Below are 24960 nucleotides of genomic sequence, written 5' to 3' on the forward strand. Positions count from 1 at the left end.
TACTCAAAGAGCAGATAAATAAATAAATAATATAAAATGGATATTACTAGTCAGTTTTGCCAACAATAATAATTACACAGATAGAAGAACTATATAAATGCATGAAAATTAATCTGATATGTCTAACAGCTGAATTCTGACTCAAACTTTATTAAAGAAACAGCTACTTTTAGTGCAGCAGAATTACAACAGTTCATTTCAAGTATTGTTCCAACATTGTACCTTTACTCACGCATGAATTACAGGTGGTGACTAAATGACGTACTATCTTTTTTCCAGACTACCATTTTTTATAACTTATTTTTTAAACATATTGCTAATTTATATTAATAGAAACAGCCACAGTGGTGCAGCGGTAGCATTGTTGCCTCACAGAAAGAGGTTCTCCCGTTCGATTCTCGGCTGGAGTGCAGGGAGTGCCTTCTGTGTGGAGTCTGCATGTCCTCCCCGCGGTTGGGTGGGCGTTCGAAAGACATGTGTAAATGGGTGTGCCTTCGCTGAAGGTTGAACATCGAGCTGGCACCTCGGCGTTCGTGAAAATCTACTGGCAATCATTAGCGGACTGGAGTTCCACTGTGGCGACCCAGAACCGGGAAAAGCCGAAAGACAACATTGCTAATTTATATTAATGATTTTCATCAACAAATGCTTCAAAAATTGTGGAAGGATTAAATATGCCAAGGTCAGAGGTAGATGAGGCTCAATTACTAATAATTAGGATAGGAGGAGAAAAGATAAAAATGGTGATGTATAACTAATCAACAGGAATGCCTCCAGGAATAGATGATATTCCTGAGGATTCCTGTGGAAGTTTGTAAGCTAGGAGGGAACAAACTGATAACTTGAAAGGTTTTGTTTAACAGTATTTTAAGAGCAGGAGAAGCACCAACTTCCCAAAGAAAAGCGGTGATAGCTGTAATACCTAAAGTGGGTAAAGACCCATCAGCTACAGCTTCATACAGGCCCATTTCAATCCTAAACCACGATGCCTATAATAGCTAAAAGAATGGCAACGGTGATGCCAAAATTGATAGACGTGGACCAGTGTGTTTTTTTTTGGAGGAGAGGCAAACATTTGACAACATTAGCAGAACACTGATGATCCAGAGGCAAGCTGAAAGTAAGAAAATATCATTGTTGTTGTTGTTGGGTCTTGATACAGAAAAAGCATTTGACAGAGTAAGCTGGGAGTTTATGAGAGGGCAAAAGAAGCATTTGCATTCCCTGATAAAAGTATATGGTTGATTAGGAAGATATATGAGAAACCAGAGGCAAAAAATAAAGTGGGTGGGTTCCTCTCTGATAATTTCTGTTTGAGCAGAGGAACCAGGCAGAGGTGTCCTCTTTCCCTTTTACTTTTTGCCCAGTATTTAGAACCATTGGCAAAGGAAATAAGAAACTCAGAAATTCAAGGATATAATTTGTATGATAGTCAAGAAAAGCAGGCTGTATTTTCAGATGATATTATTTTATACCTGATAAAACCGGAAAAGGACATTTCAGTGTTGTGGAACATTTTGAGGCAGTTTCAGATCTTTTCAGGATATAAAATGAATGAAGCTAAAACAAAGGCAGTAGCTGTAAATTATATATCCACACACAAATTGGTTCTGCAATATCCATATTTATGGGGACATGATAAAATGAAGTACTTAGGAGTATGGATTAAAGGGGATTCTGGTGTGGCAGCTAAGGATATGTGGAATGAGACTAGACAAAAGATAATACATAAACTGAGATATTGGAAGGTCTGTTATATGGACATGGATAGCAAGATACAAGCAGTTAAAATGTTTTTAGTCACTTTAGTTTTATACACAGGTCAGGCATATTTTTATCAACCAGAGAAGAAGTTGTGGATAACAATTAATAAATAGAGGAAGGATTTTATCTGAGATGGGAAGACAGCAAGAGTCAAGTTGGATAAGTTGATTCTTCCAATTGAACAAGGCAGTTTGGGATTACCTGATTTGAAGGGGTATTTCAGAGCTACACAGATAAGTCTCCTATACATAGCACAAGCAGAAACCTGTAATTCAAAGTGGAAAGGGATGATGATGAAACAGGGGGGATGCTCAAGAAACAAGGCGAGACTGGGATTTCCAATGCAGATCCGTAAGGAGAATAACAATAACCATACAGAATATTATATTCATAAAGTAGCAGAAAGTATTCTAAGAAATAAGCCAACACGGGAATGCAGAAAGGAGATTCTGCCAATACAGATTACTGCAATTAGGGGTACAGACAATAGGCAAGAGGGGGATGGAATTTACTGGTAAAAGAACCAAGGTACTGGGAGCAAATAATTAGAGAGGGAAATGTAATAGACTGGGAAGAGGCCAATAATTTATTTGGACTGCAGGATAGAGATTGCCTTCGTTATCAGGGATTGATATCCGAGTACGAGCAAAGAGAAAGAACTAGGGGAATCCTAAGCAAAAGACCAGCACTGGTAGAGTTTTTAGTAAAATCTAGAAGAGAAGCTGCTATTAAAAAAGGAATAATTAGTACAGCATACAAAATATTGCATGATAACTATAAGAATCAATCAGAGGAGGGAAGAAAGGATTAGGAAGAGAGATTTCATAAGCAATTCACAAAGAAACAGTGGGGGATATATGTATGTCTCCCAAATAAGCAACAAAGACTAGAAGATTTAGGATCTTTGCTTGAAGGTGTTTACATAGGTAATTTTATACTCCAAGTAGACTCCAACAAATGTTGGAGGTGTGATGGCGAAGAAAGAGGTAACATATTTTCTGGGAGTGTAATGAATTGGTAGACTTTAAAGATTCTCTGCCGACTGCTCTGTCAGAGATATTGGATGAGTAAATTGGTGTAACTAAGGAAATTATTTTTTGAGCAATTATACAGAATCAGAATTATCTAGACATAGTAATGCCTTGCTGTGTCTAATTATGGTGGCTACCAAAAAAAAAAAAAAAAAAGTTACTAGAACATGGAAATCAAAGTGTAAACTAACTTTACTAGAAGTAGTGAATATAGTAGCAGAGATAGAACTCCTGGAACTGGAATATTTAGAAAAGGGTAGGAGCAAATTACATAGGAAAAATGAGAATTGTGGGAAGAATACATGCAGAGGAGGAACAAGGTTTAAAAAAAGGCAGGATATGAATGAGCTATACTGGACAGATGACAAGTTATGTATAATGTTTGCAACTACAATTATGTCAACATGGTTTGTAATGTATAATGTTTCCAACTAAAATTATGTCAGTATGGTTTATTTCCATTTATATAAATATATGATTGTCTGTGTCATGTGTGCTTATTTAATAAAGATGTTTCTTGTTTAAAAAATGCTTCAAAAATTTTAATTAAATATTTGCCAGCTAAACAATGTTATATGTCTAGCTCCTTTTTCTTTGGATGGCCTGTATATACATTTAGCAGTCAGTGCTGAGGTACAGGCTCTGTCCTGATAAAAATATGTATGCTTGTGACAAGAGCAGGCAATTGGAGCATGCAGAGATGGCCTCTGTCAAGAATATTTCTCTGCCTAATTTAAGTTATTCCTATGCATTCTAGGTTCAAAGTTTAGTACTAGGCTAGCTGCTACTGAGGGCCATTTAAGCCTATTCAATGTATCTCATAAGTAAGAATTAAACTCTGTACCTTGTTTCTGTAAGTTAAATACCTTAACCAATATACCAACTCACAAACCATTTACCCTTGCCCTTCTAGTTTGGGTTGCTGATGGGGGTGGTCTAAAAATGTCAAATCCACTTATGTGGTAAAGAAATTAATGAAAATTAAATTGTTTAATGAATTATTACTTACTGGGTTAACCCTGAAAATAAGTATCCTAAGGTGCACTTGTTGCTTGACTTGCTGAATCTCACAAGAGACTTATAGACTTTACTTGATACGTGTGCTGTCAGCTGACGTATTAGGGCATCTATTTTCCTTGTTTTATTTATATTAACTAGTAAATTAAATGAACTGACCCTGCTCATTTCTACTGCATCTGTATTAATATTTTGTGCACGTTTTATTTTGTATTAAGATGGAGAAGACCATTAAGTCTAAGAAGAGAAAAATCAGTCCCAGTATGAAGTCTCCCTACCAGGCTTCTGAAGAAACTAAAAAGAAACAAGAGACTGAGAAAGGGCAGGCGGTGGTGTATGAACAAATAGAAGAAGTGACCATTACTCAGGTACGGGGCAACCTGCACTAATACAAAGAATGCTACTGGTTCTTTAATAAAATTCTTTTTTAGTACTATGCCAAACAAAATTGCATTTTCTACATCATTTATTTGTGTTTCTTAAGAAGTTGCATTTCATGTTTCCAGAAGCAGGCCATTTTCTCTAAATTAAACTGTCTGCATATGGTCAGCCTTTACAGTTGTCTTCTAGCCTAGGAAATGGATGAAGGGGGTCAGAAAAATGACCAGAAATGACCAGATCCATTATATAGATATATAAATTAATAATCATTAAAAGCTTATTGAGTTATTTGATTAACCCTAAAAATAAACATCCTAAGGTGCACTCACTTGTAAAGACTCAGAAGAAGCTTCATATGATTGGTCTCTGCACTTTGAGTTGGCATATTAAAATGCCCAAGCTTAACCTCTGTTTACCCAAAGCACTGTATTAAGTTACCTGCCCCTCTGTCATCTTTTCTTTTGTGCATGTTTTGTGTTTCATGAAGGAGGAAAATATTGATGTTATGTAGTCCTATCTCACCTACATTTTTACCCGTGGGTTCGGAGCCGAATATCGGCTCCGACTCGGCTGATTTTACTAGCTCGAAGTCTCTCATTGGCTGGGCTAAGCAGGTATCCCATGGTGCACTGCTCCATATCCCCAGATCTCATTTGCCGCTCATGTAGCTAGGACGTGGTCTCACTTGGCTGTGGCTAAGTACCTTCTTTTCTTGATTTAAGAGAAGTTTGATTCAGTCAAAAGCTGTTTTCATAGCTATTGTTTAAATCTGTCTAATTTTGTCTGGTGTGTTAGGCTTTGCGTTAGGCTTTGTGATTGTGAGTTTTTTGTGTGGTATCCCTCTTACTGTTCCCCGGGCTAGGCCCGTTTCAGTTAGAGGGCCTAGTTCTCCTCTGTTTCCTTCTGTGTTCACCCCAAACCATTTAAATTAGAGGTTTTGGCTACCCTCTCCTTCTGTTCCTATCCATTGTTTAAAATTGTGCTAGAGTTTGTGTGCGTTCGATCGCTGTTTTTGGTGTTGGTTACCTCAGTTTCATTTATAGAGTGAACGTCTGTTCTTGCACTGACTTGGTTTTGCGTTGTGGGATGCAGTAGTTAAAATGTCTAAGGATACGAAGGAGCATAAACCTTTGGGATTTAAAAAGTGCTCAAAATGTGGGTATAAAATGTCCATATCCGATGGACATTCCATTTGTGTCTACTGCTTAGGAGCCATCCATCTGCAAGAATCCTGCAGCTTTTGTCATGCGTTCAGCCCTAGAGTTCTCCAAGAGAGAAAGTATAAGCTAATCTTAAAGGGACTTTTAAAACCCTCTTTTGAAGAAGCTATGGATTCGCCTTCCAGTGGTAAGTCTAAATCTGGCAAGTCAAAAAAGAGAGCTCCGCTTCATCGGAGCCACCGGAGAAAATGTCTAAAACTGCATCGACCTCCTCAGCTCCACTGTCCTCGGGGCTGCAGGAAGGATCAGTATCTATGGAACTGGCATCAGCTATAATTGTATTGGAACCTCCTAGGAGCCAATCGCCCAGTCTCAAACCTACTTCTCCTGAGAGGAGATCACATTCTCCATCCCTGTCCTCCAAATCCTCCATGACCCTTTCGGATGTGGATGTGGATAGTGTGGTTCAGAGGCTCCTCCAATCACTGGTTTTGGCAAAATTGTTTTCGGCTCCGACCCATTCGGCTCCGGAGCCCGTCCCAACACCTTCTTCGATCATTCCTCCTCTGAGCGCATCTCTGTCTTCGGAGCCAGAGTGTTTCACCCCGCGTGATGTGTCTAGGCCGGTTTCGATGCCCCATTCGGATCCATCGGTACCGGCATTGGCTCCGACCCCGTCGGCTCCATCCTAGGGGTTCGGGACTCGGGACTTTTCGGTTGGGCCCGAGGGGGACTTCTCGAGACTTATTTCGGTTCAAAGTCTCCCTCTCAGTGCTTCGGCTCGGGGAACTCCGACTTCTGTCATGGCCTCGGAGACTGGTCGCTCCTCGGACTCGGGGGGGGGGGGCCGGCCTTCGAGGCTATGCAGACTGTGCTGGCCAGATCATCAGCTACGTCAGGTGGGTCGGTCACTCTGTCACCCACCACTCCGGTGAGAGCTTCTGTTCACCACCCATCCATGGACAGCAGAGCACCAGAGCCTAGGGATACCTCCACGAGTGGTCCCCAAATTTCTGAGGATCCCTCAGAGTTGGTGCCTGAGGAGCCCCCCAGAAAGAAAATGTGCAAGAGGAAGCACATAGATTCCCAAGACGAGTCTCTCAGCTCTGATACTGACCTCGAGGAATCGGAGGGGTCCCCCAAGTCATCCTCTGATGAGGTTACCTTCTCCGATATCTTGGAGATACTGAAACATAGAGGTGACTGGCCTTCCAAAGCCCCTTCCAAGGAGGAGTCAGTATTCCTTAAGGCTTTTGGTGCATAACCCTCTGCCTCCTGGGTGTCTCCACCCTTCAACAAACTCCTTGACCTGATTTGTTGAAGAGTGTGGGAGAACCCTGATTCTGTGGAGCCTGTGCCCAGGCGTCCCAACAAGTTTCTTTCTGCCCCCAGAGCAAAGAGTTTCTGTCTAAAGGAGTTCCTGTAGATGCCATGGTGGTGGCGGCAGCCACCCAGAAGGAAGTAGCAGAGTCTTCTTCATCCGTCCATCCTCCTAACAAGGATTCTAGGATCATGGATCGGTACGGGAAGCATACCCTCTTGTCAGCGACCTTTACGTTACGGTCCCTGAATTACTTGTCTCACTTCACTGGGCTCCAGAGAGATCTCCTCAGAGAGTTAGGAGATACTCTTGCGGGTAATGTTCCTGAGGCGGTGGCTCAGACGGTTAACGCCCAGATCTCTACCCTCAACTACATTGTCAACTCATCCATGAGGCTCATTTCGTATTGCAGCCGAGGGAGCGAGTAGGGCAGCAAGCTCAGGGGTTGCCCTTAGGAGGCAAGCCTGGCTGCGCCTGTGTCACTTTGCGGAGGCCTTCAAGTCTTCCTTCACTGATGCCCCCTTTGATGGTTCCTCCTTGTTTGGGACCAAAGTGAAGGACACCCTCACCAGGTGCGAGCAACAGGGAAAGACCCTGTCTGCCGAAGGGGTCCATTTTTCCCTTCCTTCTAGGCCTTATCCTAAGGCCCAGCAGGGGGGAAGAACCTCCCCTCCAGAGGCAGGGGGGGGGTTATTCAGGGAGACGTCACCCCAGAGGCAGAAGGGGCCCCCGCAATTCGGGAGACCGCAATTCCTTCCGTGGTTCTCCATACTCTCATTCCTGAGTGTGTGCCCGACTGCGCTTATCCGGAGCCAGTCGGGGGTCGAATTTCCTTATATCTGGAAGCCTGGGAAAGCATTACCCAGGACCGATGGGTAACTAAGGATAATTTCCGGAGGTTACCTCATTCCATTCGCATCAGTATCCCCGCCAATCAGAAAAATCCCGGATGTTCCACCCAGTCAAAGGGATCAAGCAGCCTCGGAGGTCTCGCAGCTGCTAGAAAAAGGAGCTATCCAGCATGTCCCCTCAGACCAAATCAGATTAGGGACTTACTCAAGATTCATTTTGGTGCCGAAAAGAACAGGGGACCTGAGACCCATACTAGATCTCAGCCAACTCAACAATCACGTACACAAGTCCAAGTTCCATATGGTCACACTACAATCGATTCTCCCATTGTTGGGAGAGGAGGTATGGATGTGCTCCATTGACCTCAAGGATGCTTACTACCATGTGAAAATGGACAGAGCATCTGGGAGTCACCTGCGCTTCCGGCTGGGAGCCAGTGACTTCCAGTTTTGAGCTCTGCCCTTTGGTCTCACCACAGCCCCCAGGGTGTTCACCAAGTGTATGGCGGTGGTGACGGCTCACTTGAGACGTCAGGGATTCCAGGTGTTTCCATATCTGGACAACTAGCTCCTTACTGCTCCCACCAGGCATCAACTAACTCAAACCAGAGACGCTACCATCAACCTATGTCACCAGTTGGGCATAACAATAAATTGGGAAAAATCTGCCTTATTGCCCTCACAGCATGTCACATTTATAGGAGCAGAATCAGACACCATTTGAATGCGAGAATTTTTACCACAAGTAAGGATCAGAGTATTACAACAACAGATACACATGCTGATGCCCCTGAGACAAGTGAAGGCAAGATGGGTTCTCCAACTCCTAGGGACCATGGCAGCAACAATCATGTTGGTCCCTCTAGCGAGATTACACATGAGAATTCTCCAATGGCTCCTCTTTGTTCAATGGTCTCTCCAAAGACTCCCACTGTCTCATCCCACCTTACTCACGGACAGATGCAAGCAGGACCTCAGTTGGTGGCTGTGCACCAACAATTTGAACGGGGGAAAGCCCTTCGTTCCACCCCTCCCAGTTGCCACGGTGACCATGGACGCCTCCCAGATGGGGTGGGGGGGCATTATCTTGGCAGGACAGTCCAAGGCACGTGGCAAGAACACGAGATACATTTGCATATAAAAGTCCTAGAGATGAGAGCAGCGCTTCTTGCGTTGCAGGCACTTCAGAGGGTTCTTCCTCTAGGGACGATTGCTATACACTCAGACAACATGTCAGTAGTGTGGTATCTCAACAAGCAAGGGGGAACCCGGACTTACCCTCTGTGCAGAGAGGCCATGCGAGTGTGGCATTGGGCAGTAGCTTCTCAATGGTTTCTGGTGGCAACGCACATTCTGGGGAAGTCCAACATGATTGCGGACAGGCTAAGCAGAGCTATCCTGATGCCTTACGAGTGGTCCCTGAATCGCCTGGTTGCATGGCGAATCTTCAGCAGATGGGGTCAGCCTTGTTGTGACCTTTTTGCCAGCCCTCTCAATGCGAAATGCAGCAACTACTTCACGCTGATCCCCCCACAGGGGGAGTCACCCAGGGATGCTCTGGTTCACAATTTGCCCTCCGGTCTGCTTTATGCTTTCCCTCCGTTTCCCCTGCTGTCAAAGGTGATTCAGAAAGCGCAATCCTTGGGAAACAGAATGATTCTGATTGCTCCACACTGGCCTCGTCAAGTCTGGTTCCCTTTTCTTCAGCCATACATTGTGGACACTCCTTGGATTCTGGACCCTCAACCAGATTTATTGACGCACATGTCGGGACAGTTCCACCCCTCCCTGATGACCCTCCGGTTGACAGCTTGGCTACTCCACTTCCATCGTTAGTCAGACTTCATAATTTTTCACCGGAAGTGGCCCATATATTATCGTCCTCTCATAAACCATCCACTAGAAAGATTTATTCTAGTAAATGTAAAAGGTTCTCTATCTGGGCACATATCAGAGGCATTGATCCTTACACAGCTCCAATAGATTCAGTTCTGGAGTTCTTGTCTATGCTTTTCCATCAGGGGTCCGCATCAGCCATCATCAAAGTTCAACTGGTGGTGATATCTAATTTCCATGTAGCAAATGAACCTAGTCTCATGGCAAATAGACTATGCAAAGCATTCCTCAAAGGTACTCTGTTGCTTCGTCCCCTGGTGTCCGAACCTATCATGCCCTGGGATCTCAGTTTGGTTCTACAAGCCCTTACTTTACCACCCTTTGAGCCTGCAGCTACCTGCGAATTAAAATTCTTGACATGGAAAACAGCCTTCTTAACAGCAGTGACTTCAGCGAGGCGGGTTTCGGAAATTCAAGCCCTGTCTATCAAACCTCCATATTTAATCTTCCATAAAGATAGGGTCTCTCGTAGACCAAACCCCTCATTCCTTCCTAAAGTGGCTTCTGTGTCTAACATAAAACAGTCCATTGAGCTTCCTGTTTTCTTCCCCCACTTTTCTAACAAGGCAGAATTTAGATTTCACCAATTGGATGTACATAGACAGTTATGCTTTTATCTACACCAGACAAAAGATATCCGGAAGTCTGACCAACTTTTTGTCTCCTTTTTGGAAAACTGAATGGGTTCCCCGGTATCCAAGGTCATAATGTCTAGACGGATAGTCAGTTGTATCTCTTTCATCTATCAAGCAGGAGGTAAAAATATGCCATTTCCGGTCAAGGCACATTCTACACGGGCTGTTTCTACATCCACAGCCTACCAAGCCAGATTGTCAATGGATGATATATGTGTTGCAGCTACTTGGGCTTCTCCTCACACCTTTGTTTCTCATTACAAATTGGACGCGGTCTCCAGGGGCAGGTCTTTCATTGGCTCCACAGTTCTCAGGAGTATTTTCCTATGAGCCACCCAGGATGTAGGTGCTAGGGACGCTGTCCCACGGGTAAGAATGTAGGCGAGATAGGACTACATAACATCAAGAAGTTATGTACTCACCATAATGTTCTATGTATGTAGTCCATTTCGCCTCATATTCTTACTTACCCTCCCACCTTCCCCCTTCCCCCTTCCTGGAGGATTTGGAGGTTAGGTTGTCATCTACAGAGTTCCCTTGCTTAGCTTATTCTTTATATGGATGTGATGTGTGCATGGAGTACAAATGAGTTTCACAACAAACTAGATCTGGGGATATGCAGCAGTGCACCATGGGATACCTGCTTAGCCCAGCCAGTGAGAGACTTCGAGCTAGTAAAATCGGCAGAGTCGGAGCCGATATTTAGCTCCGAACCCACGGGTAAGAATGTGAGGCGAGATGGACTACATACATTGAACGTTATGGTGTGTACATAACTTCTTGTTAAAGAATCCAAGCAGCAACAAAGGCTCTTCCTCTCTCCCCATTTCAGAAGAAACTAAAAATGAACAGTAAGCATTAGTATAGGCATATTATCTCAAGAAGCTGCCTGTATGTCTTCAGTCATGGGTGTCATTTAAGCAAAAGGGTGTGTCAAGGTGTGGGCTATAGGAAAACTTCTGTAGTTTTCATGTGGTGGTGTAATGCAAAGACAATACTCCCACCCTACCTGGTTTCCATGCCTGCCACTTGTTTTGACACACACTACAAAAGGCAGCTGTGTTTGTGTTCGTTGTTTGTCAGTCTTCATCCACAATCCCATCACCTCAAAACTGTTACACAAGAAATTAAACTAGAAATCCTCCATATCCTGGTAACATTCAGTAAGACCTCTTACCATATCTTGGATAGCTACAAGCCACCTCAGTGACACCTGCAACCCATGATTTACACCAGTAAATCTGAATCCCTCCCCACTGTAGCCAACACTGTTGTTCTTGTGGACCTCAGCGATCCACCTGTGATCTGACAAACCTACACTGCAACAAATATGTATAGTTTTTCCTAGACTGTATTGGTGCTAGTTCCCTTGGAGAGATAATACCATCCCTTACTACTAGCTCAAGTCTGCTTAACATGGTCATTATAAGCATTACACTGGTATGCTCTGTACCTATTGTCACCCCCTCATTGGTCAAATCTGCTCACAGTTCTGAAGCGTTTACTATAATGTTACAATACAGATTGCTAACAAACCCCACTGCCTTGACACATTTCTGTAAAGCAGTCCTAATGCTGGCTTATGATGTGAGATGTTTTAAAAGTCCCCAATCCCATGAAGACCCTATGTCTAACATCCCTGCATATAATAACCATATGTTCATCGTACTGAACACTACTGCAGTAGCCTTACCTATATAGGTTATATCCTGACAAGATTATAATACCAGGCCAGCTTCCAAAGCTTCAGAACACTTTCATGCAAACAAACTGACAAACACCTCGAACTGAGCCAACTAAAAGACAAGTTTGGCTGCTAAGCCCTTCAGAGTTTTACTGCTTCCGAAGAGTACCCTCCTCTGAGGCTTTCGAGGATCGACAGTTGGCTTGTGCTTTCCTTTGCTAGGCAGGTAGGTTCCCTTTTTGGAAAAAACTTTCATTTTCATAATTTTGTTGAAGTTTTATTATTTTCTTCTTCGGGAAATTTATTTTACAGCTAGGAGCATGTGTTTTAATGGGCTGTCTCGAGACTAATTTTGTCGATGTTTTATTACTTTCCCATTCAGGAAAGTTATTTTAAAGCAAGGAGTGTGTGTTTTATTGGACTGTCTTGATATTGTAACATACTTTTAAATAGTGGTGCAAAGTAATTGAAAACATTTTTTTTCTGTGGAGAAATTGTGTTTATTCTACATTTGTGGAGCTGGCATAGTGTATTAAAATTCCTTTTACTTTTCTGGACAAGTAGTATTTACCAACAGTTGATACTCGTCTTCTCCAGGAAACAGGCCCCATTTTTGGCTTGACTATGGAACAGACTACTGGTCCCATGGTGGTCCTTCTAGCCACAAAAAAAATTAGCAAACAGCCCCTGCCATCATAGCAGGCTAACAATTTACCTCCGCCGCAGGTATTTGACTGCTATGGACATTTGCTGTACTTAAGACTACTCATCTTTTATGTCAGATCCTAATGCCAAAGAAAGAAAATTCTTGGAAGCTAGTTCTGTATTTTTCTTTGCTGAACCTGTTTGTGACAGTGCCCAAATTTACGATGATGTCACTTCACAACCTATTACCTCTTCTTTCTCTTTCAGGTTTACTAGCAACACTAGACTTAAAAGATGCTTATCACATCCTTATTCATCCAGACCTCAGACATGTTTTAAGGTTTTGTGTGTCTGGTTCATATTATCAGTTCTCTGCCTTACCATTTGGACTACCCAATACACCAAGAGCCTTCACAAAGTTTCTAACTCCAGTTATAGCTCATAGCAGGCTACAGGGTAACCACATTTTTCCATATTTAGATGACTTGTTTGTCTTTGCAGAGTCTTTTTCAAAGTGTCAGGAAACTCACTTGGAAGGGAGAGATCTCCTACACAAGTTGGGATTTCAAGAAAACATTCAAAAGTCTTTCTTGACTCCTTCACACATGATTCTATTCATGGAATGTCAACTAGACACTTTAATTTCAAAGAACTTTTCTTCCACAGGGGAAAAAACATACGTATTTAGATCTGTTTCTAAGGTTTTCCACTCAGACTTTGATCACTGTGAGGGAATACCTCAGGAATTTGGGTCTCATGGCATCTCTGATTCTCATGATATGCCTGACAAGAGTCCACTTGAGGAAGATACACTAGCATCTGAAATATCCTTGGTCCCAGCATCAACACCCTTTATTTTTTTTCAAATCCTAGTGCTGGTATTTTATCAGAAGCAAAATCTTTTGGTGGAGACAACAGATATCCTTAAATCCATGTCTCCCCTTCTCCCTCCCTGCTCAGAAGCAGTCACAACAGACACTTTGAACTTTGCTTGGAGAGCGGTTTCAGGTATGATAAAAGTGCAGTGGTGTGGAACACCAAAGACAGATACAAGCAGATAAATATCAAAGAGATGGTTTCCTTGATCAAGGCACTCAATTCTCTGAACCATTTGTCAACCCCGGGACCTCTTAAGTGGTTACAGGCTATACCACAGTCATGTAGTACTTCAATAAGCAAGGGCAATCCAGGTCATACCCCCCTTGTAGACTAGCCATGTTAGCTTGAGATATAACTTCACAGCACAGTCTCACTCTGCAGGCATCCTACATTCCGACAGAGCAAAATTGTGTGGTAGACAAGGACTAGGATAGACCCTTACGAATGGAAACTAGATTGGGGGCCTTCCAAGATTTGATCCATCTGTGGAAAGTTCCTCATGTAGATGTCTTTTCCACCTCTCTGAACAATCAGCTGGCAAGATACTGTTTCAGTACTCCATACAAAAAGGCCTGGCTGGAAGACAGATGCCTTTTCTTTTCCTTAACAGGAATTTCCTGTATATTTTGTCACCCTTTCCACTAATATCCAGAGTACTTCTGAAGATTCAGAAAGAATCCCCAAAGATCATTGTGGTGACTTCCTTCTGGCCCAGGTGACCGGGATTCTCCTTTCTTTTGGAAATGGCCAGGGCAATAACAGCAAGCTTCCTCACAGATTGGATCTACTCACACAGGAACAGAGTTGTTTGATGTACCCTGACATCATTAAACTGCAGTTGACTGCCTGGTTGATAGAATCTTAATTCTTTTAGGCACCTGTTTACTGAGGACATACAGTAGGTACTAATGGAGGCAAGAAAGCCTGCTACTAGAAATCATATATTAGCAAATGAAATTTTTTTTTAGTTGGTGTCAACAGCATAACAAGCACCCATTTCAGAGCTGCTTGTTCTCTGGTTCTAAAGTGTTTCTGTGAGTTACTATCCTATGGTCTTCCGTATTCTTCTGTAAAGGTTCATTTATTGGCCCTTTCTGCATGTGTGCCTATAGATCCTCCTCTTTCAGTGCAGTCGCATGTCAAAATGTTTTTGAAAGGGATTTTGCATAAGAGGCCACCAAAAAAAACTGGTGGCCCCTCTTTGGGATCTTTTTCCCTTACAGAGTCTAACACTTTTTCCATTTGAACCAGCTAATGAGGCTGACTTGGAGTTCTTAACATGGAAAATAGTTTTATTGATTGCTCTGACCTCTACAAGAAGGGTGTCTGAATTGCAAGCTCTTATAGTGGGTCACCCTATCTCATTTTCCAAAGGGACAGAGTTTCTTTTTTTCATTTGTACCTAAGGTAGTATATGCTTTTACTTTAAGCAGAACTATCCATTTCCCCATTTTCTTTCTTGAACCTAAATATGAGCAAGAAAGAATACTCCATATCTTGGATGTCCACAGAAGACTTGGGTACTATATTGACGTACTAAATCTTTCAAATCTTCAGATCAGTTGTTCATTTCTTATGAAGGTAAAAAGAAGGACCAACCTGAGTCAATGGTTGTCTAAGGCTATTACCCTTTGTTATACCCACCATAGCAAAATTACTCCAGGCAAGGTCAAGGCCCACTCTATCAGTGCCTTGGCTTCATTTGTGAGTTTTTGGAAAAAGTTGGATTCTACATTATTCTAGAAACTGCTGTTTGGTCCTTTGTACATACTTTTACAAAGCACTATAAGCTTGATTCCTTTTCTAGGTCCAGATCAAGCTTTGTTAGGACTATTATCCAGTGGCTCCTGGACTATTCTCAGTCCACCTCCCAGATGTAGTTAGCTAAGATAATCTACCCAAGTAGCTAAGTGTGATGCAACAGTGATCAATATGATTAGCAGAGTGCAGTTGTGTAAGTAAAACTTTCCATGACAGTAGATATTCAAATGATCACTGCTACAGTAGCCACTCCATCCCTCCATCTCCCTTGTTTTTTGGGGGCATTTTTTATGCCAGGGTGTACACATTTATTTTTTCTTATTCCTAGCTTTCTCCTTTCTTGGCTTGGCCTCCCTCCCTATCTCTGCTGGCAGAAAATCTCTGAAGGACTTTGCACCCAAAGTTGTCTTTTAGTCAGCTCATCTCATGTTATCTGGCGATTTGGATATGTGGAGAGTGCCGTGAAGCTTTGGAAGCTGGTCAGCTGTTATATCCTTTGCAGATATAACCTATATAGCTAAGGCTACTACAACAGTAATCATTTGAGTATCCAATGATATGGTAAGTTTTACTTACATGACTGTACTTTCTATTCCCATTTCATCTCCTACATTAATGAATGTATCTGCTCCACATCATGGTAAATACAATGTCACGTTTTAAGAACAGGCACTCCTTGTGAAGCAGTAGCATAAGCAAACTATTCAATAAGAGGAAAAAATCTCCAGGTCCATAAAAACAAAATTACCCCCTCTCCCAGACACACACACACATTCCATAAGTGAGCTACAGAGGATAAATAAAACAACATGGTTCAAAATCAAGACTTGAAAGGCAAGGCATAAACTCAGAACTGTCACCTCTGTAAAGAATAACTCATTCTACACCTATATTAGAAATGTTAGCACTAAGGACTTAGTAGATATGTCTCCTCATTTTCCCATCCAGCTGCTTATTTGATGCTATCCTGTCTGCACCTTCTCCTGAAATTACCATAGAAGAAATGCTAAAAGCACTCCTCAAAATCAAAAGCAACAGCTTTGTGGGTCCAGGTAATATACCAGGCTGCTTCTTTGTTAGTATGAAGGACTGCCTTCCTGGTCTCTTCCTAAACTTTTCATTAACCTCAGTCTCTTTAAAGGTTTCATACCTGAGCTTGGAGAATAACACTAGCTGTACCCTCTATAAGTGTGGACCCCCACTGCCCTTGGGAGTTACAGACCATTCAGCCAATGGTAGTGAGGCATACCCTTGTGGAACTGATTAACATTGGTATAGGTAGTCTGCAATGTCTCGATCCAAGCCGGCTTACTTTTGTGAAAGACAGATCATGTTTACTTTTTACTAAACCTGGTAGAGTTTTAAAGAGTTACTGAAGCAATGGATGAGGATAAATCCATATATACCACTTATCTTGACCTAGCAGAGGCCTTTTTACAGTATTCCACTCTTGGGAAATAGACAGACTAACCCAATTAAATATAATATTGTATGCAACACACTGCATAGAAAATTGCCTCACAGACAGAATCCATTCAGTGTTTGTGGCACACACTTCCCCCAAAAGGAGGCCATTCCCTAGCGAAGTTCTCCAGGGGCCACTGCTATTCAGCATGTACTTTGCTGAAGTGAAAGCATACATCAGGAATCTATTTTGGACCAGATTAGTAAGTGACTGCAAACTAGGAGTTGTCATAAACTTTCATGGGAACCCATTCTCCAAGAAGCCCTAACCAGCACTTACTCCTAGTGCCAAGATAGTGGTTTCAAATTTAGTGCCAATAAATGTAGTCTTGTATTCTTTGGGAAAGATGAGGACTCTTACTCCAACCCCATAGATGACAAACCTCTCATTATAGACATTGTGGTTAATGATTTAGGCATCTTTGTGGACAAGATTTCTTTATCAATCACCATGTTAAATAGTTAGGAAATCCTTTTACTTAGCCCAGATGATTACCAATCACTTATCTTCCATATTTGAGGATATTTTCATCTTTCTGCACTCTTTCCTTATCAAGCTTATAATAGAATATAATATCCCCAACAACATGTACTATCTAATAAATCATTATCCAGCTTGAAAAAAGCTCATTGCTTCCTTTCCAGAAATGTACATGGGATTGGGTCCCTGAAAAATGCAGATCATTTAAAGGCTTTGCCACTCTTTTGTGACTCATAGGCTGTCAGGCTCTGACATCTGCCTTCTCTAAAAATTGACTTTCATATAAAAAAACAGAACTACAGCAAATACCTATTCAAGAGGGTTGACTTTTCACATTTATATAAACAAAATCTGCTGGCATGATAGAGATCTCTCCCAAAGAATCACCTATCTTTGGAACAAATGTTAGTTCTTTATCAAAGCAGATCCCTAAACCTACTGAGATCCAACATAGATGAGTGGATGGGTAGCAATAAGTTCACCCCTGTTCTAGTCTTTCAGTCACTTATGAAAAGAGTGAGCAAACATTGGGAATTGAAAGTTGCATAGGTTGCAAAAATTTAGCTCAATAAACACACTGTATAAGCATATAAAACTATGAAGTTGTGGCCAAGTGATATTACCACCTGTAAGTCAATAAAGATCCATATGTCTTGGAGAGCTTAAGTGCAATTATATAGGATCATAAGACCATAGGATCATAGGAAGTTACTAGGCTAATTACCCTAGGGCCCTTACAAGCCTTGCCAAGTTGTACCCTTATTTCAGTGATCAGCATGAATTGCCCCTGTCCAAGAGAGCCAGGGTGGAACCCCTGGGGTGAATTTATGGTTACCCATCCGATCATCCAGATTGTGTTTGAAGAGGGCCAATGAAGTGCTCTGTTTGACATGAAGTGGGAGTCCATTGCAAAGGTGTGGTAACCTTTTGGAATCAAATCTGTCCCTCCAGTAGGTTCTATTAATGTCACATACCAGGTTAAGGTTTTTAGAGTGAGTAACCCACATATCATTTGACTTGTGGATATGCAGCATTTCCAATAAAGCAGAGTCATAGATTGCCTTATAACGAAGGTATAGATCGCTTCTGAGTACTCTGTGTGAAACAGAATAAAGTGACAGTGATTTTAGATCCACATAGGACAGATGCTGAAGACCTTGAATTTTCCTTGTGAGGAACCTTTGTGGTCTCTCCATTTGCTGCATGTGCTTGGAAAGATACATACCAAAAGGGGTGTTGTAATCAATTATGGGGCTGATGAGGGAAGAATACAGAGAGGTTATAACTTCTTTTTTTCTGGATGCAGTGCCCTTACTTATGAGATGAGCAATATAGAATGCCCTTCTTACCACTGTGGAGACATGGTGATCAAAGGTAGAGTACTGTCAACTTGTGTGCCCAGGTCTCTCACCATTTAGTACATACTTAGGGTGTTCTAATTGATGTGGTAGTTAGCAGGTACATTGCACTTAGTGAAAAGGATGATAATACATTTTTTGCATTGAGTTTAAGGCCATGACTTTGGCACCAATCATTTGTTTGTGTAAGACCCTCTTGTAGGATGTTGCTATCATTTGGAGATTCTATGACTGCTTCCAGTTTGCAGTCATCACCAAACTTTGTCAGCCACAGACCTTTAGTTTTAGCTTGTACTTCAAAGAAATAGATTCCAAACAGTAGAGGTCCCAGGACTGATCCATGTGGAACACCACTGGTTACAGGTTTGCTGTTTGAGGTGGATTCCTCTATTTTGACTATATGGGTTCTATCAGTGAGTCAGTTAGTGACCCATCTAGTGATATAAGGGTTGATGCCTAGCTAGGTGAGTTTGTCAATGATGCCAAAGTGGGGGATAGTGTCAAATTCCTTGGCTAAGTCTAGGTAGTCTGTATGCACAGATTTCCCCTTGAACAGGGCCTTGGTGACTGTCTCAAAAAAGTCCACCAGGTTTAACAGGCATGGTCTCCCTTTGACAAATCCAAACTGAGTAGGGTCAAGTGTTTGGAGATTTCATATCTTTGTTGATAAGGTCCATGATGATTTGCTCCATGGCCTTGCAGATAAGGGTAGTAAAGCTAATAGATCTGTAGTTCCCAGGGTCAGTGGAAGCACCACCTTTGTGCAGGGGGAAATGGTGGCCATTTTACATTCAGCTGGGATGAAGCCAGAGCTTAGACTATGATTGAAAAGAGTACCCACTGGTGTTGCTAATTCTTGTTTGAGCCCATGTAGGATGCACCTAGGATGTTATCAGGTCCCATAGATGCTGTGTAGGTCCCATAGATGCTGTGCTTTTGGCCTTAGAGAGGGTGTTTATGACCTGCTATTTAGAGACGCAAGGTAGAGAATAGGTGGTAGGGATGTCTGGAGTACTTCTGGTGTGGATAGGGGGGTGAAGTTTTCACAGCACCTGTAGGCTAACAGGTTAGCTATGTCCACAGGCTCAGTATATGTGGTATCATTAACTACCAGGTTGGCACAAATCCTGGCTTTTCCTTTTAGGTTACGGATGTAGCTAAAGAATGCCTTGTGGTTGTCCTTAATTGAGAAAACTAATTTGGATTTGTAATTTGCTTTGGAAGACTTCACAAGAAGTCTTATTTGCTTGCTTCAGCTGAGGAGGGAGTGTTTCCAGTTTAGGGCTCGCTCCCCCTTACTCTTAGACAGCAATTTCTTCCTCTTATTGTAAATCCTGTTAATGGTAGTTGTCCATCGGGCAGGTTTGCTCTTCTTTGAGGAGTTTGTTTTGGTTCTATCAGGTACAGCCAAGTCAATGCAGTTATACCGGGTGTTTGTATTAAGCATTGGTGTAGAACTCGGCATAGTTGTTAGTTCAATCTGAGGGGGGATGTGCAGTAAAGCTATTTAGACCATCCCATAAGAGGTTATAATCTGCTTTGGAGAAGTTTTTTAGTTTTAGTTGCTGCTGGGGGGGGGGGGGTCAGGTGTGATAGTAGCTTCAAATTAGACTGATTTGCGGTCAGATGTCACTAGGGAAGACCTCACAGTGGGGGGCACTACTGTGGTCCCCCATATTGGTAAGCATCAGATACAGGATGTTGGCACCTCTTGTGGGGGTGATAACTAGCTGGTCCAGTGCACTGGAGTTAACAAAGTCAAGGAACCTTTGGGCAAGTGAGTGAGAGCACAAGGTAATTTACCCAGTCAATGGAGGGGTAGTTAAAGTCACCTAAAACCAGGGTGTTTGGATGTATCTTGATAGACTCGAGTAGATCCAAATAGGCAGAGTTGATGTCCTGATTCATGGAGGGGGTCCTGTAGCTGGCAATGGCTTGAATAGTCATTTTCTTCTTCAGCTTTATCTCTGTTATTTTTATAATGAAATTTCATAGCTATAGGATAGTGTACTGGTTGTCACAGCTGTGTAGTATGATTTGGTAGGTGTTTCAGAACTTTAGACTTAACTGTATTTTAGTGCAGTGATGTTTGCTACTCTGTGGGTGAAACAGGATTTATCCATGTACACCATGGTATATGTACAATGTCAGAGTCCAGGAGTGAAAAGAATCTCTGTGAATAGGTATAAAAAGTCCTTCAGCTTTTCCCAGTTACAGGTTGCCATAGTGGAACTCCGGTCCGATAATGATTGGCAGTGGATTTTACAGTGCTGAGTTTCCAGCCCAACCCCCAACTTTCAAAGAAGGCACACCCATTCATACACACACCTACCTGCAGGTCTTTAAATGTCACTCGACCGTGGAGAGGACATATAGACTCCACACAGAAGGCGCTCCAGCCGAGAATCGAACGAGAGAACCTTTTGCTGTGAGGTGACAACGCTAACCGCTGCACCACTGCGGCCATCCTGCTTACTCTACGATTGCAATAATACTATTATTATTATCTTACAACACTTCTATTAAAAGAGTGATTCTTCCTTTTTCACCATAGTTGTGCTGTAATACCAGCACTTCTTCATAGCTGCATCTGTTTTCCAGGAAATTAGTTAGTTGGAACAGCTATGAAATGTTCATCATTTATTCTTGTACCTCAATGTGACAGAGCCAACCTAGTACAGTTTTACAGAGTAGTTTAGGTTCATAGGTTCATACTAGGCTATCTGCCCTAGGGCATTTATAAGCCTAGCCAGAGTGTGTGTGGCTTTCACCACCCCTTAGCATGAGAATACTATACCCATTAGTTTGCTGTGCCTCTGTCCAGCAGTGATACAGAGATGATTCCCGGGGTAAACCTACGATCTCCCATCCACTCGTCAAGATTTCTCTTGAACAGAGTCAGTGAGGGGCTCTGCCTTACATGGACTGGGATTCTGTTCCATAGTGTAGGGAGTCTCTGGGTGATGAATCTGTCCCTCCAGCACATCCTATTTATATCCGTGTTGAGGTTTAAGTCTCTTGCTCTCGTGGCTCTGGTGGATTTGGATTTTTTGAGGTGGAGCATGTCCATTAATTCCGGGTTGGACATGGCCTTGTATGTCAGGCACAGATCACCTCTGAGCAGACGGTATGCGACTGAATAGAGCTGGAGTTTCTTCAGTCGGGCATCGTATAACATATGTTTGAGCCCCTTTATCCTTTTGGTGAGGAACTTTTGGGGTCTTTCCAACTGCTGCAGGTGTCGGGTAAGGTACATTCTGAATGGGGCGTTGTACTCAATCATTGGTCTGATAAGTGAAGAGTACAGGTGTACAATGACCTCTCCTGATCTGGATGTGAATCCCTTCATGATCAGGTGGGCAATGTAGAAGGTCTTCCTAACCACTTTGGCAATGTGAGTGTCAAAAGAGAGGTTACTGTCAACTTGGGTCCCCAGGTCCCTGATAACTTCTTCCGTGTTTAATGGATTACCACCTATGTGGTAATTAGGGGTTACCTTGTTTTTCCCAAAGGGTATGACTATACATTTTTTGGCATTTAGCTTAAGGCCATGGCTCTGGCACCAGTTATCCATTTCTATGAGACCTCTCTGTAGGATGTCTGTGTCTGATGGAGTGTCAATTATGATGCCCAGTTTGCAGTCATCTGCAAATTTTGTCAGCCACAATCCCCCTATGTTTGCCTGCACTTCAGAAAAATAAATGCCGAACAAGAGGGGGCCCAGAACTGAGCCCTGTGGGACACCGCTCGTGACCGGCTTAGAGTCTGACATGGCACCAGAAACTCTAACCCTGTGTGTTCTGTCCTTGAGCCAGTTTGCAACCCATCTTGTGACATATGGGTTTACATCTAAGCTGGTGAGCTTTTCTATGATGCCCGAGTGGGGTATTGTGTCGAACGCTTTTGCTAGGTCAAGGTAGGCTGTGTGAACTGCCTTACCCTCATCAATGGCCTTAGTGACTGTTTCGAAAAGTCGACCAAGTTCAAGAGGCAGGATCTGCCCTTGACAAAGCCAAATTGGGTAGGATCCAGTGTCTGTAGGTCCCCAATGTCTTTATTTATGAGTTCCATTATGATCCTCTCCATAGCTTTGCAGACAAGGCTCATCAAGCTTATGGGGCGGTAATTTCCAGGGTCCGTAGAAGCACCGCCTTTGTGGAGTGGGACCACAGTTGCCGTGCGCCATTCTTTGGGTACGTATCCAGTAGTAAGGCTAAGATTAAACAGCAGCCTTATGTGTGGGTTTAGTTCCTCATTGAGTTTGTGTAGCACACAGCCGGGGACACCGTCCGTCCCATTGATGCTGTGTTTTTGCTTTAGAGAGAGCAGCTCTCACCTGGGCATCTGAGATGTTTGGGAGGCTGGACTCTGGTGGGATAGATATTTCTCCTTTTGGGGGGGAGGGAGAATTTGCACTGAACCTGTCTGCCAGTATGTTGGCAATGTCTGTGGGTTCAGTGATTTTTTATCATTTTGGACTAATTCTGAGCATATCTGGGAGTTTCCACCCAGGTTTCTAACATAGCTAAAGAAGGCTTTATGATTGTCTTTTGTGTCATTAGCGATTTTTCTCTCAAAGTTGGCATTGGATGATTTTATGAGTGATCGTAGTTTTCTGCTAGTATTGATCAGAGATGCCTTCCCTTTTAGGGATTTTGCTCTGTCATGTAGTAGCTTTCTCCTCTTGTTGTAGAGTTTGTTTATGGCTGGGGTCCACCAGACCGGGTGCCTGCCTTTGGTGGAAAGGGTCTTGATTTTATTAGGGATTGCTTGATCCATACATTCCTGTAGGTGCTCGTAGAAGGCATTTGTAAGGGTTTCAGCAGCGTGGGTTGTGGTTTCCACTGGCTCGGGGGCCTTGAAGGATCCCACTCCAGCCTTAAGAAGTGTGAAGTTTGCTTTTGAGAAGTTCTTCACTGTGGTCTTTTTTGCTGGGGGTGGGGCGGGATGTGGATCTCCAGTGGAATTAATTTATGGTCTGATCTCACCAATGAGGGATCTACTTCCCGTGTGGAGCATTTTGTCCCCATGTTTGTGATGATCAGGTCTAGTATATTTTCTCCTCTTGTGGGAATGGTGACTAGTTGTTCCATAGCATTTGAGTTTATGAACTCAAGGAACCTTTAGGCTAGGGTGTTGGGGCTTGAGTAATGTTCCCAGTCTATGTTTGGGTAGTTGAAGTCACCCAATATGATGGTGTTTGGAGAGACATTCATACTCTCCAGTGTCTTCAGGAAGGCTGTGTGGATTTCCTGAGTTTGAGAAGGTGGTCTGTAGCATGTTACAAACTGTAGGGCAGTTTTACCTATGGTTAATTGCACCTGGATGGTCTCCGATGCTTCGTGCGTTGCCACTAACCTGGAGGTGTGGGTATCCTTTATGAATATGGATACTGCCCCTCCTTTTGTGGTTCGGTCCGGATTTTGGGGCCGGAACGCATGATATGAGGTATAACCTGATAGTGCTGGGGTGCTCTCAGGAGCCTTGAACCAGGTTTCAGTCACAGCACAGACATCGATGTTGTCCATACTGAGGAGGGCTTCGAGGGCGTGCATCTTGAGGTTTAGACTTCTGGCATTGAGCAGTATTACCCTTAGTTTTTGAGAAAGGGATAGTGAGGATACCTATTCTGAGATTTCTTTTGCATGGAAGAGGTTGTAGTAAATATTGAAATCACTAAAGGAATGTTGGAAACTATGCTTACGTACAGAGATCTTGAATGGCATCAAAATTAATTTACCGTTTCTATTTTATGTCTCTTCCTGTAGCTGACAGAGTTTCACCAGTTGTGGTAGTTTCAGTTTTGAGTCATCTAATTGGCAGCTTTTACTGCATTGTAGTAAAAATTAGTAGTAAGCCACTGCAGGTTTACAAATGCATGACTGTTAGAATAAAGTTGCATGGCAGTCTTGAGAAAATATTATTTTATGTTTTCCTTACTGCAACCATTTAAAACTTTTAAAACAAATTAATACATCTCACTGTAATTATCATTTCCTGAATCTCGCCGTGCTTATTTCAGTGCAGCTCTGCTTTTCAATACACCTCCTATGTGTTCCTTAAATGTTTGCAGTATACATAGCATACCTCTTATGCCCTTATTTCTGTTTTGTTATTTTGTATTTTCACAGTATGTTGCTGATATATGAGCTGTTGGCTACACTAATTTATCCATATTTGCAGTGCATTCACATTTGCCCTTATGGCCTGCTTTTTGGCTTAAAACACTCCAAGAAGTAGTAGTTCACTTATTTAAAAACATATTGACGCATTTAAATAGCACTGGTTTGTTATTATAATTGTTTAAACCTACAAATAAGTGTCCCAAGGCACACATCCCGCTTGGGAAATACTCTGTTGTTTTCTGCAATGTGTTACTATTTGTCTATTTTCGTCATTTATACTAAGTAGTGTATTAAATTACATGTTCCTACCTTGTGAGTTTTATATAAATTTTGTGACTTTTAACATCATACAGCATAGTGAGAGCTGTGAATTTAAGGAGGAGTGTATTCCAGCTGATAAAGTGAGGGCCTCCCTTGCTACCGAAAAGACTAAAGGGAAGCAGGTAGCCAAGAAAAAAGAAGAGAATGATGGAAGAGAAGAAAAGGTTTGTGTTGAGGTAGGTAACA

General features: G+C 42.5%; 1 protein-coding gene across 1 annotated transcript in view; it reads left to right on the forward strand.

Moving 5' to 3' along the window:
* The window catches only part of LOC122792418 (trichohyalin-like), a 261589-nt gene that overhangs the window by 13839 nt on the left and 222790 nt on the right, over positions 1-24960 (forward strand). Inside the window, exons 2-3 of the mRNA XM_044060207.1 lie at positions 4031-4180; positions 24807-24950. Coding sequence (XP_043916142.1) covers positions 4031-4180; positions 24807-24950 — 294 coding nt within the window. The remainder of the gene's footprint in view (positions 1-4030; positions 4181-24806; positions 24951-24960) is intronic.

The sequence above is a fragment of the Protopterus annectens genome, chromosome 1.part2 (assembly GCF_019279795.1).
Source record: "Protopterus annectens isolate FY-2018-M chromosome 1.part2, PAN1.0, whole genome shotgun sequence".
Lineage (NCBI taxonomy): Eukaryota > Metazoa > Chordata > Ceratodontiformes > Protopteridae > Protopterus > Protopterus annectens.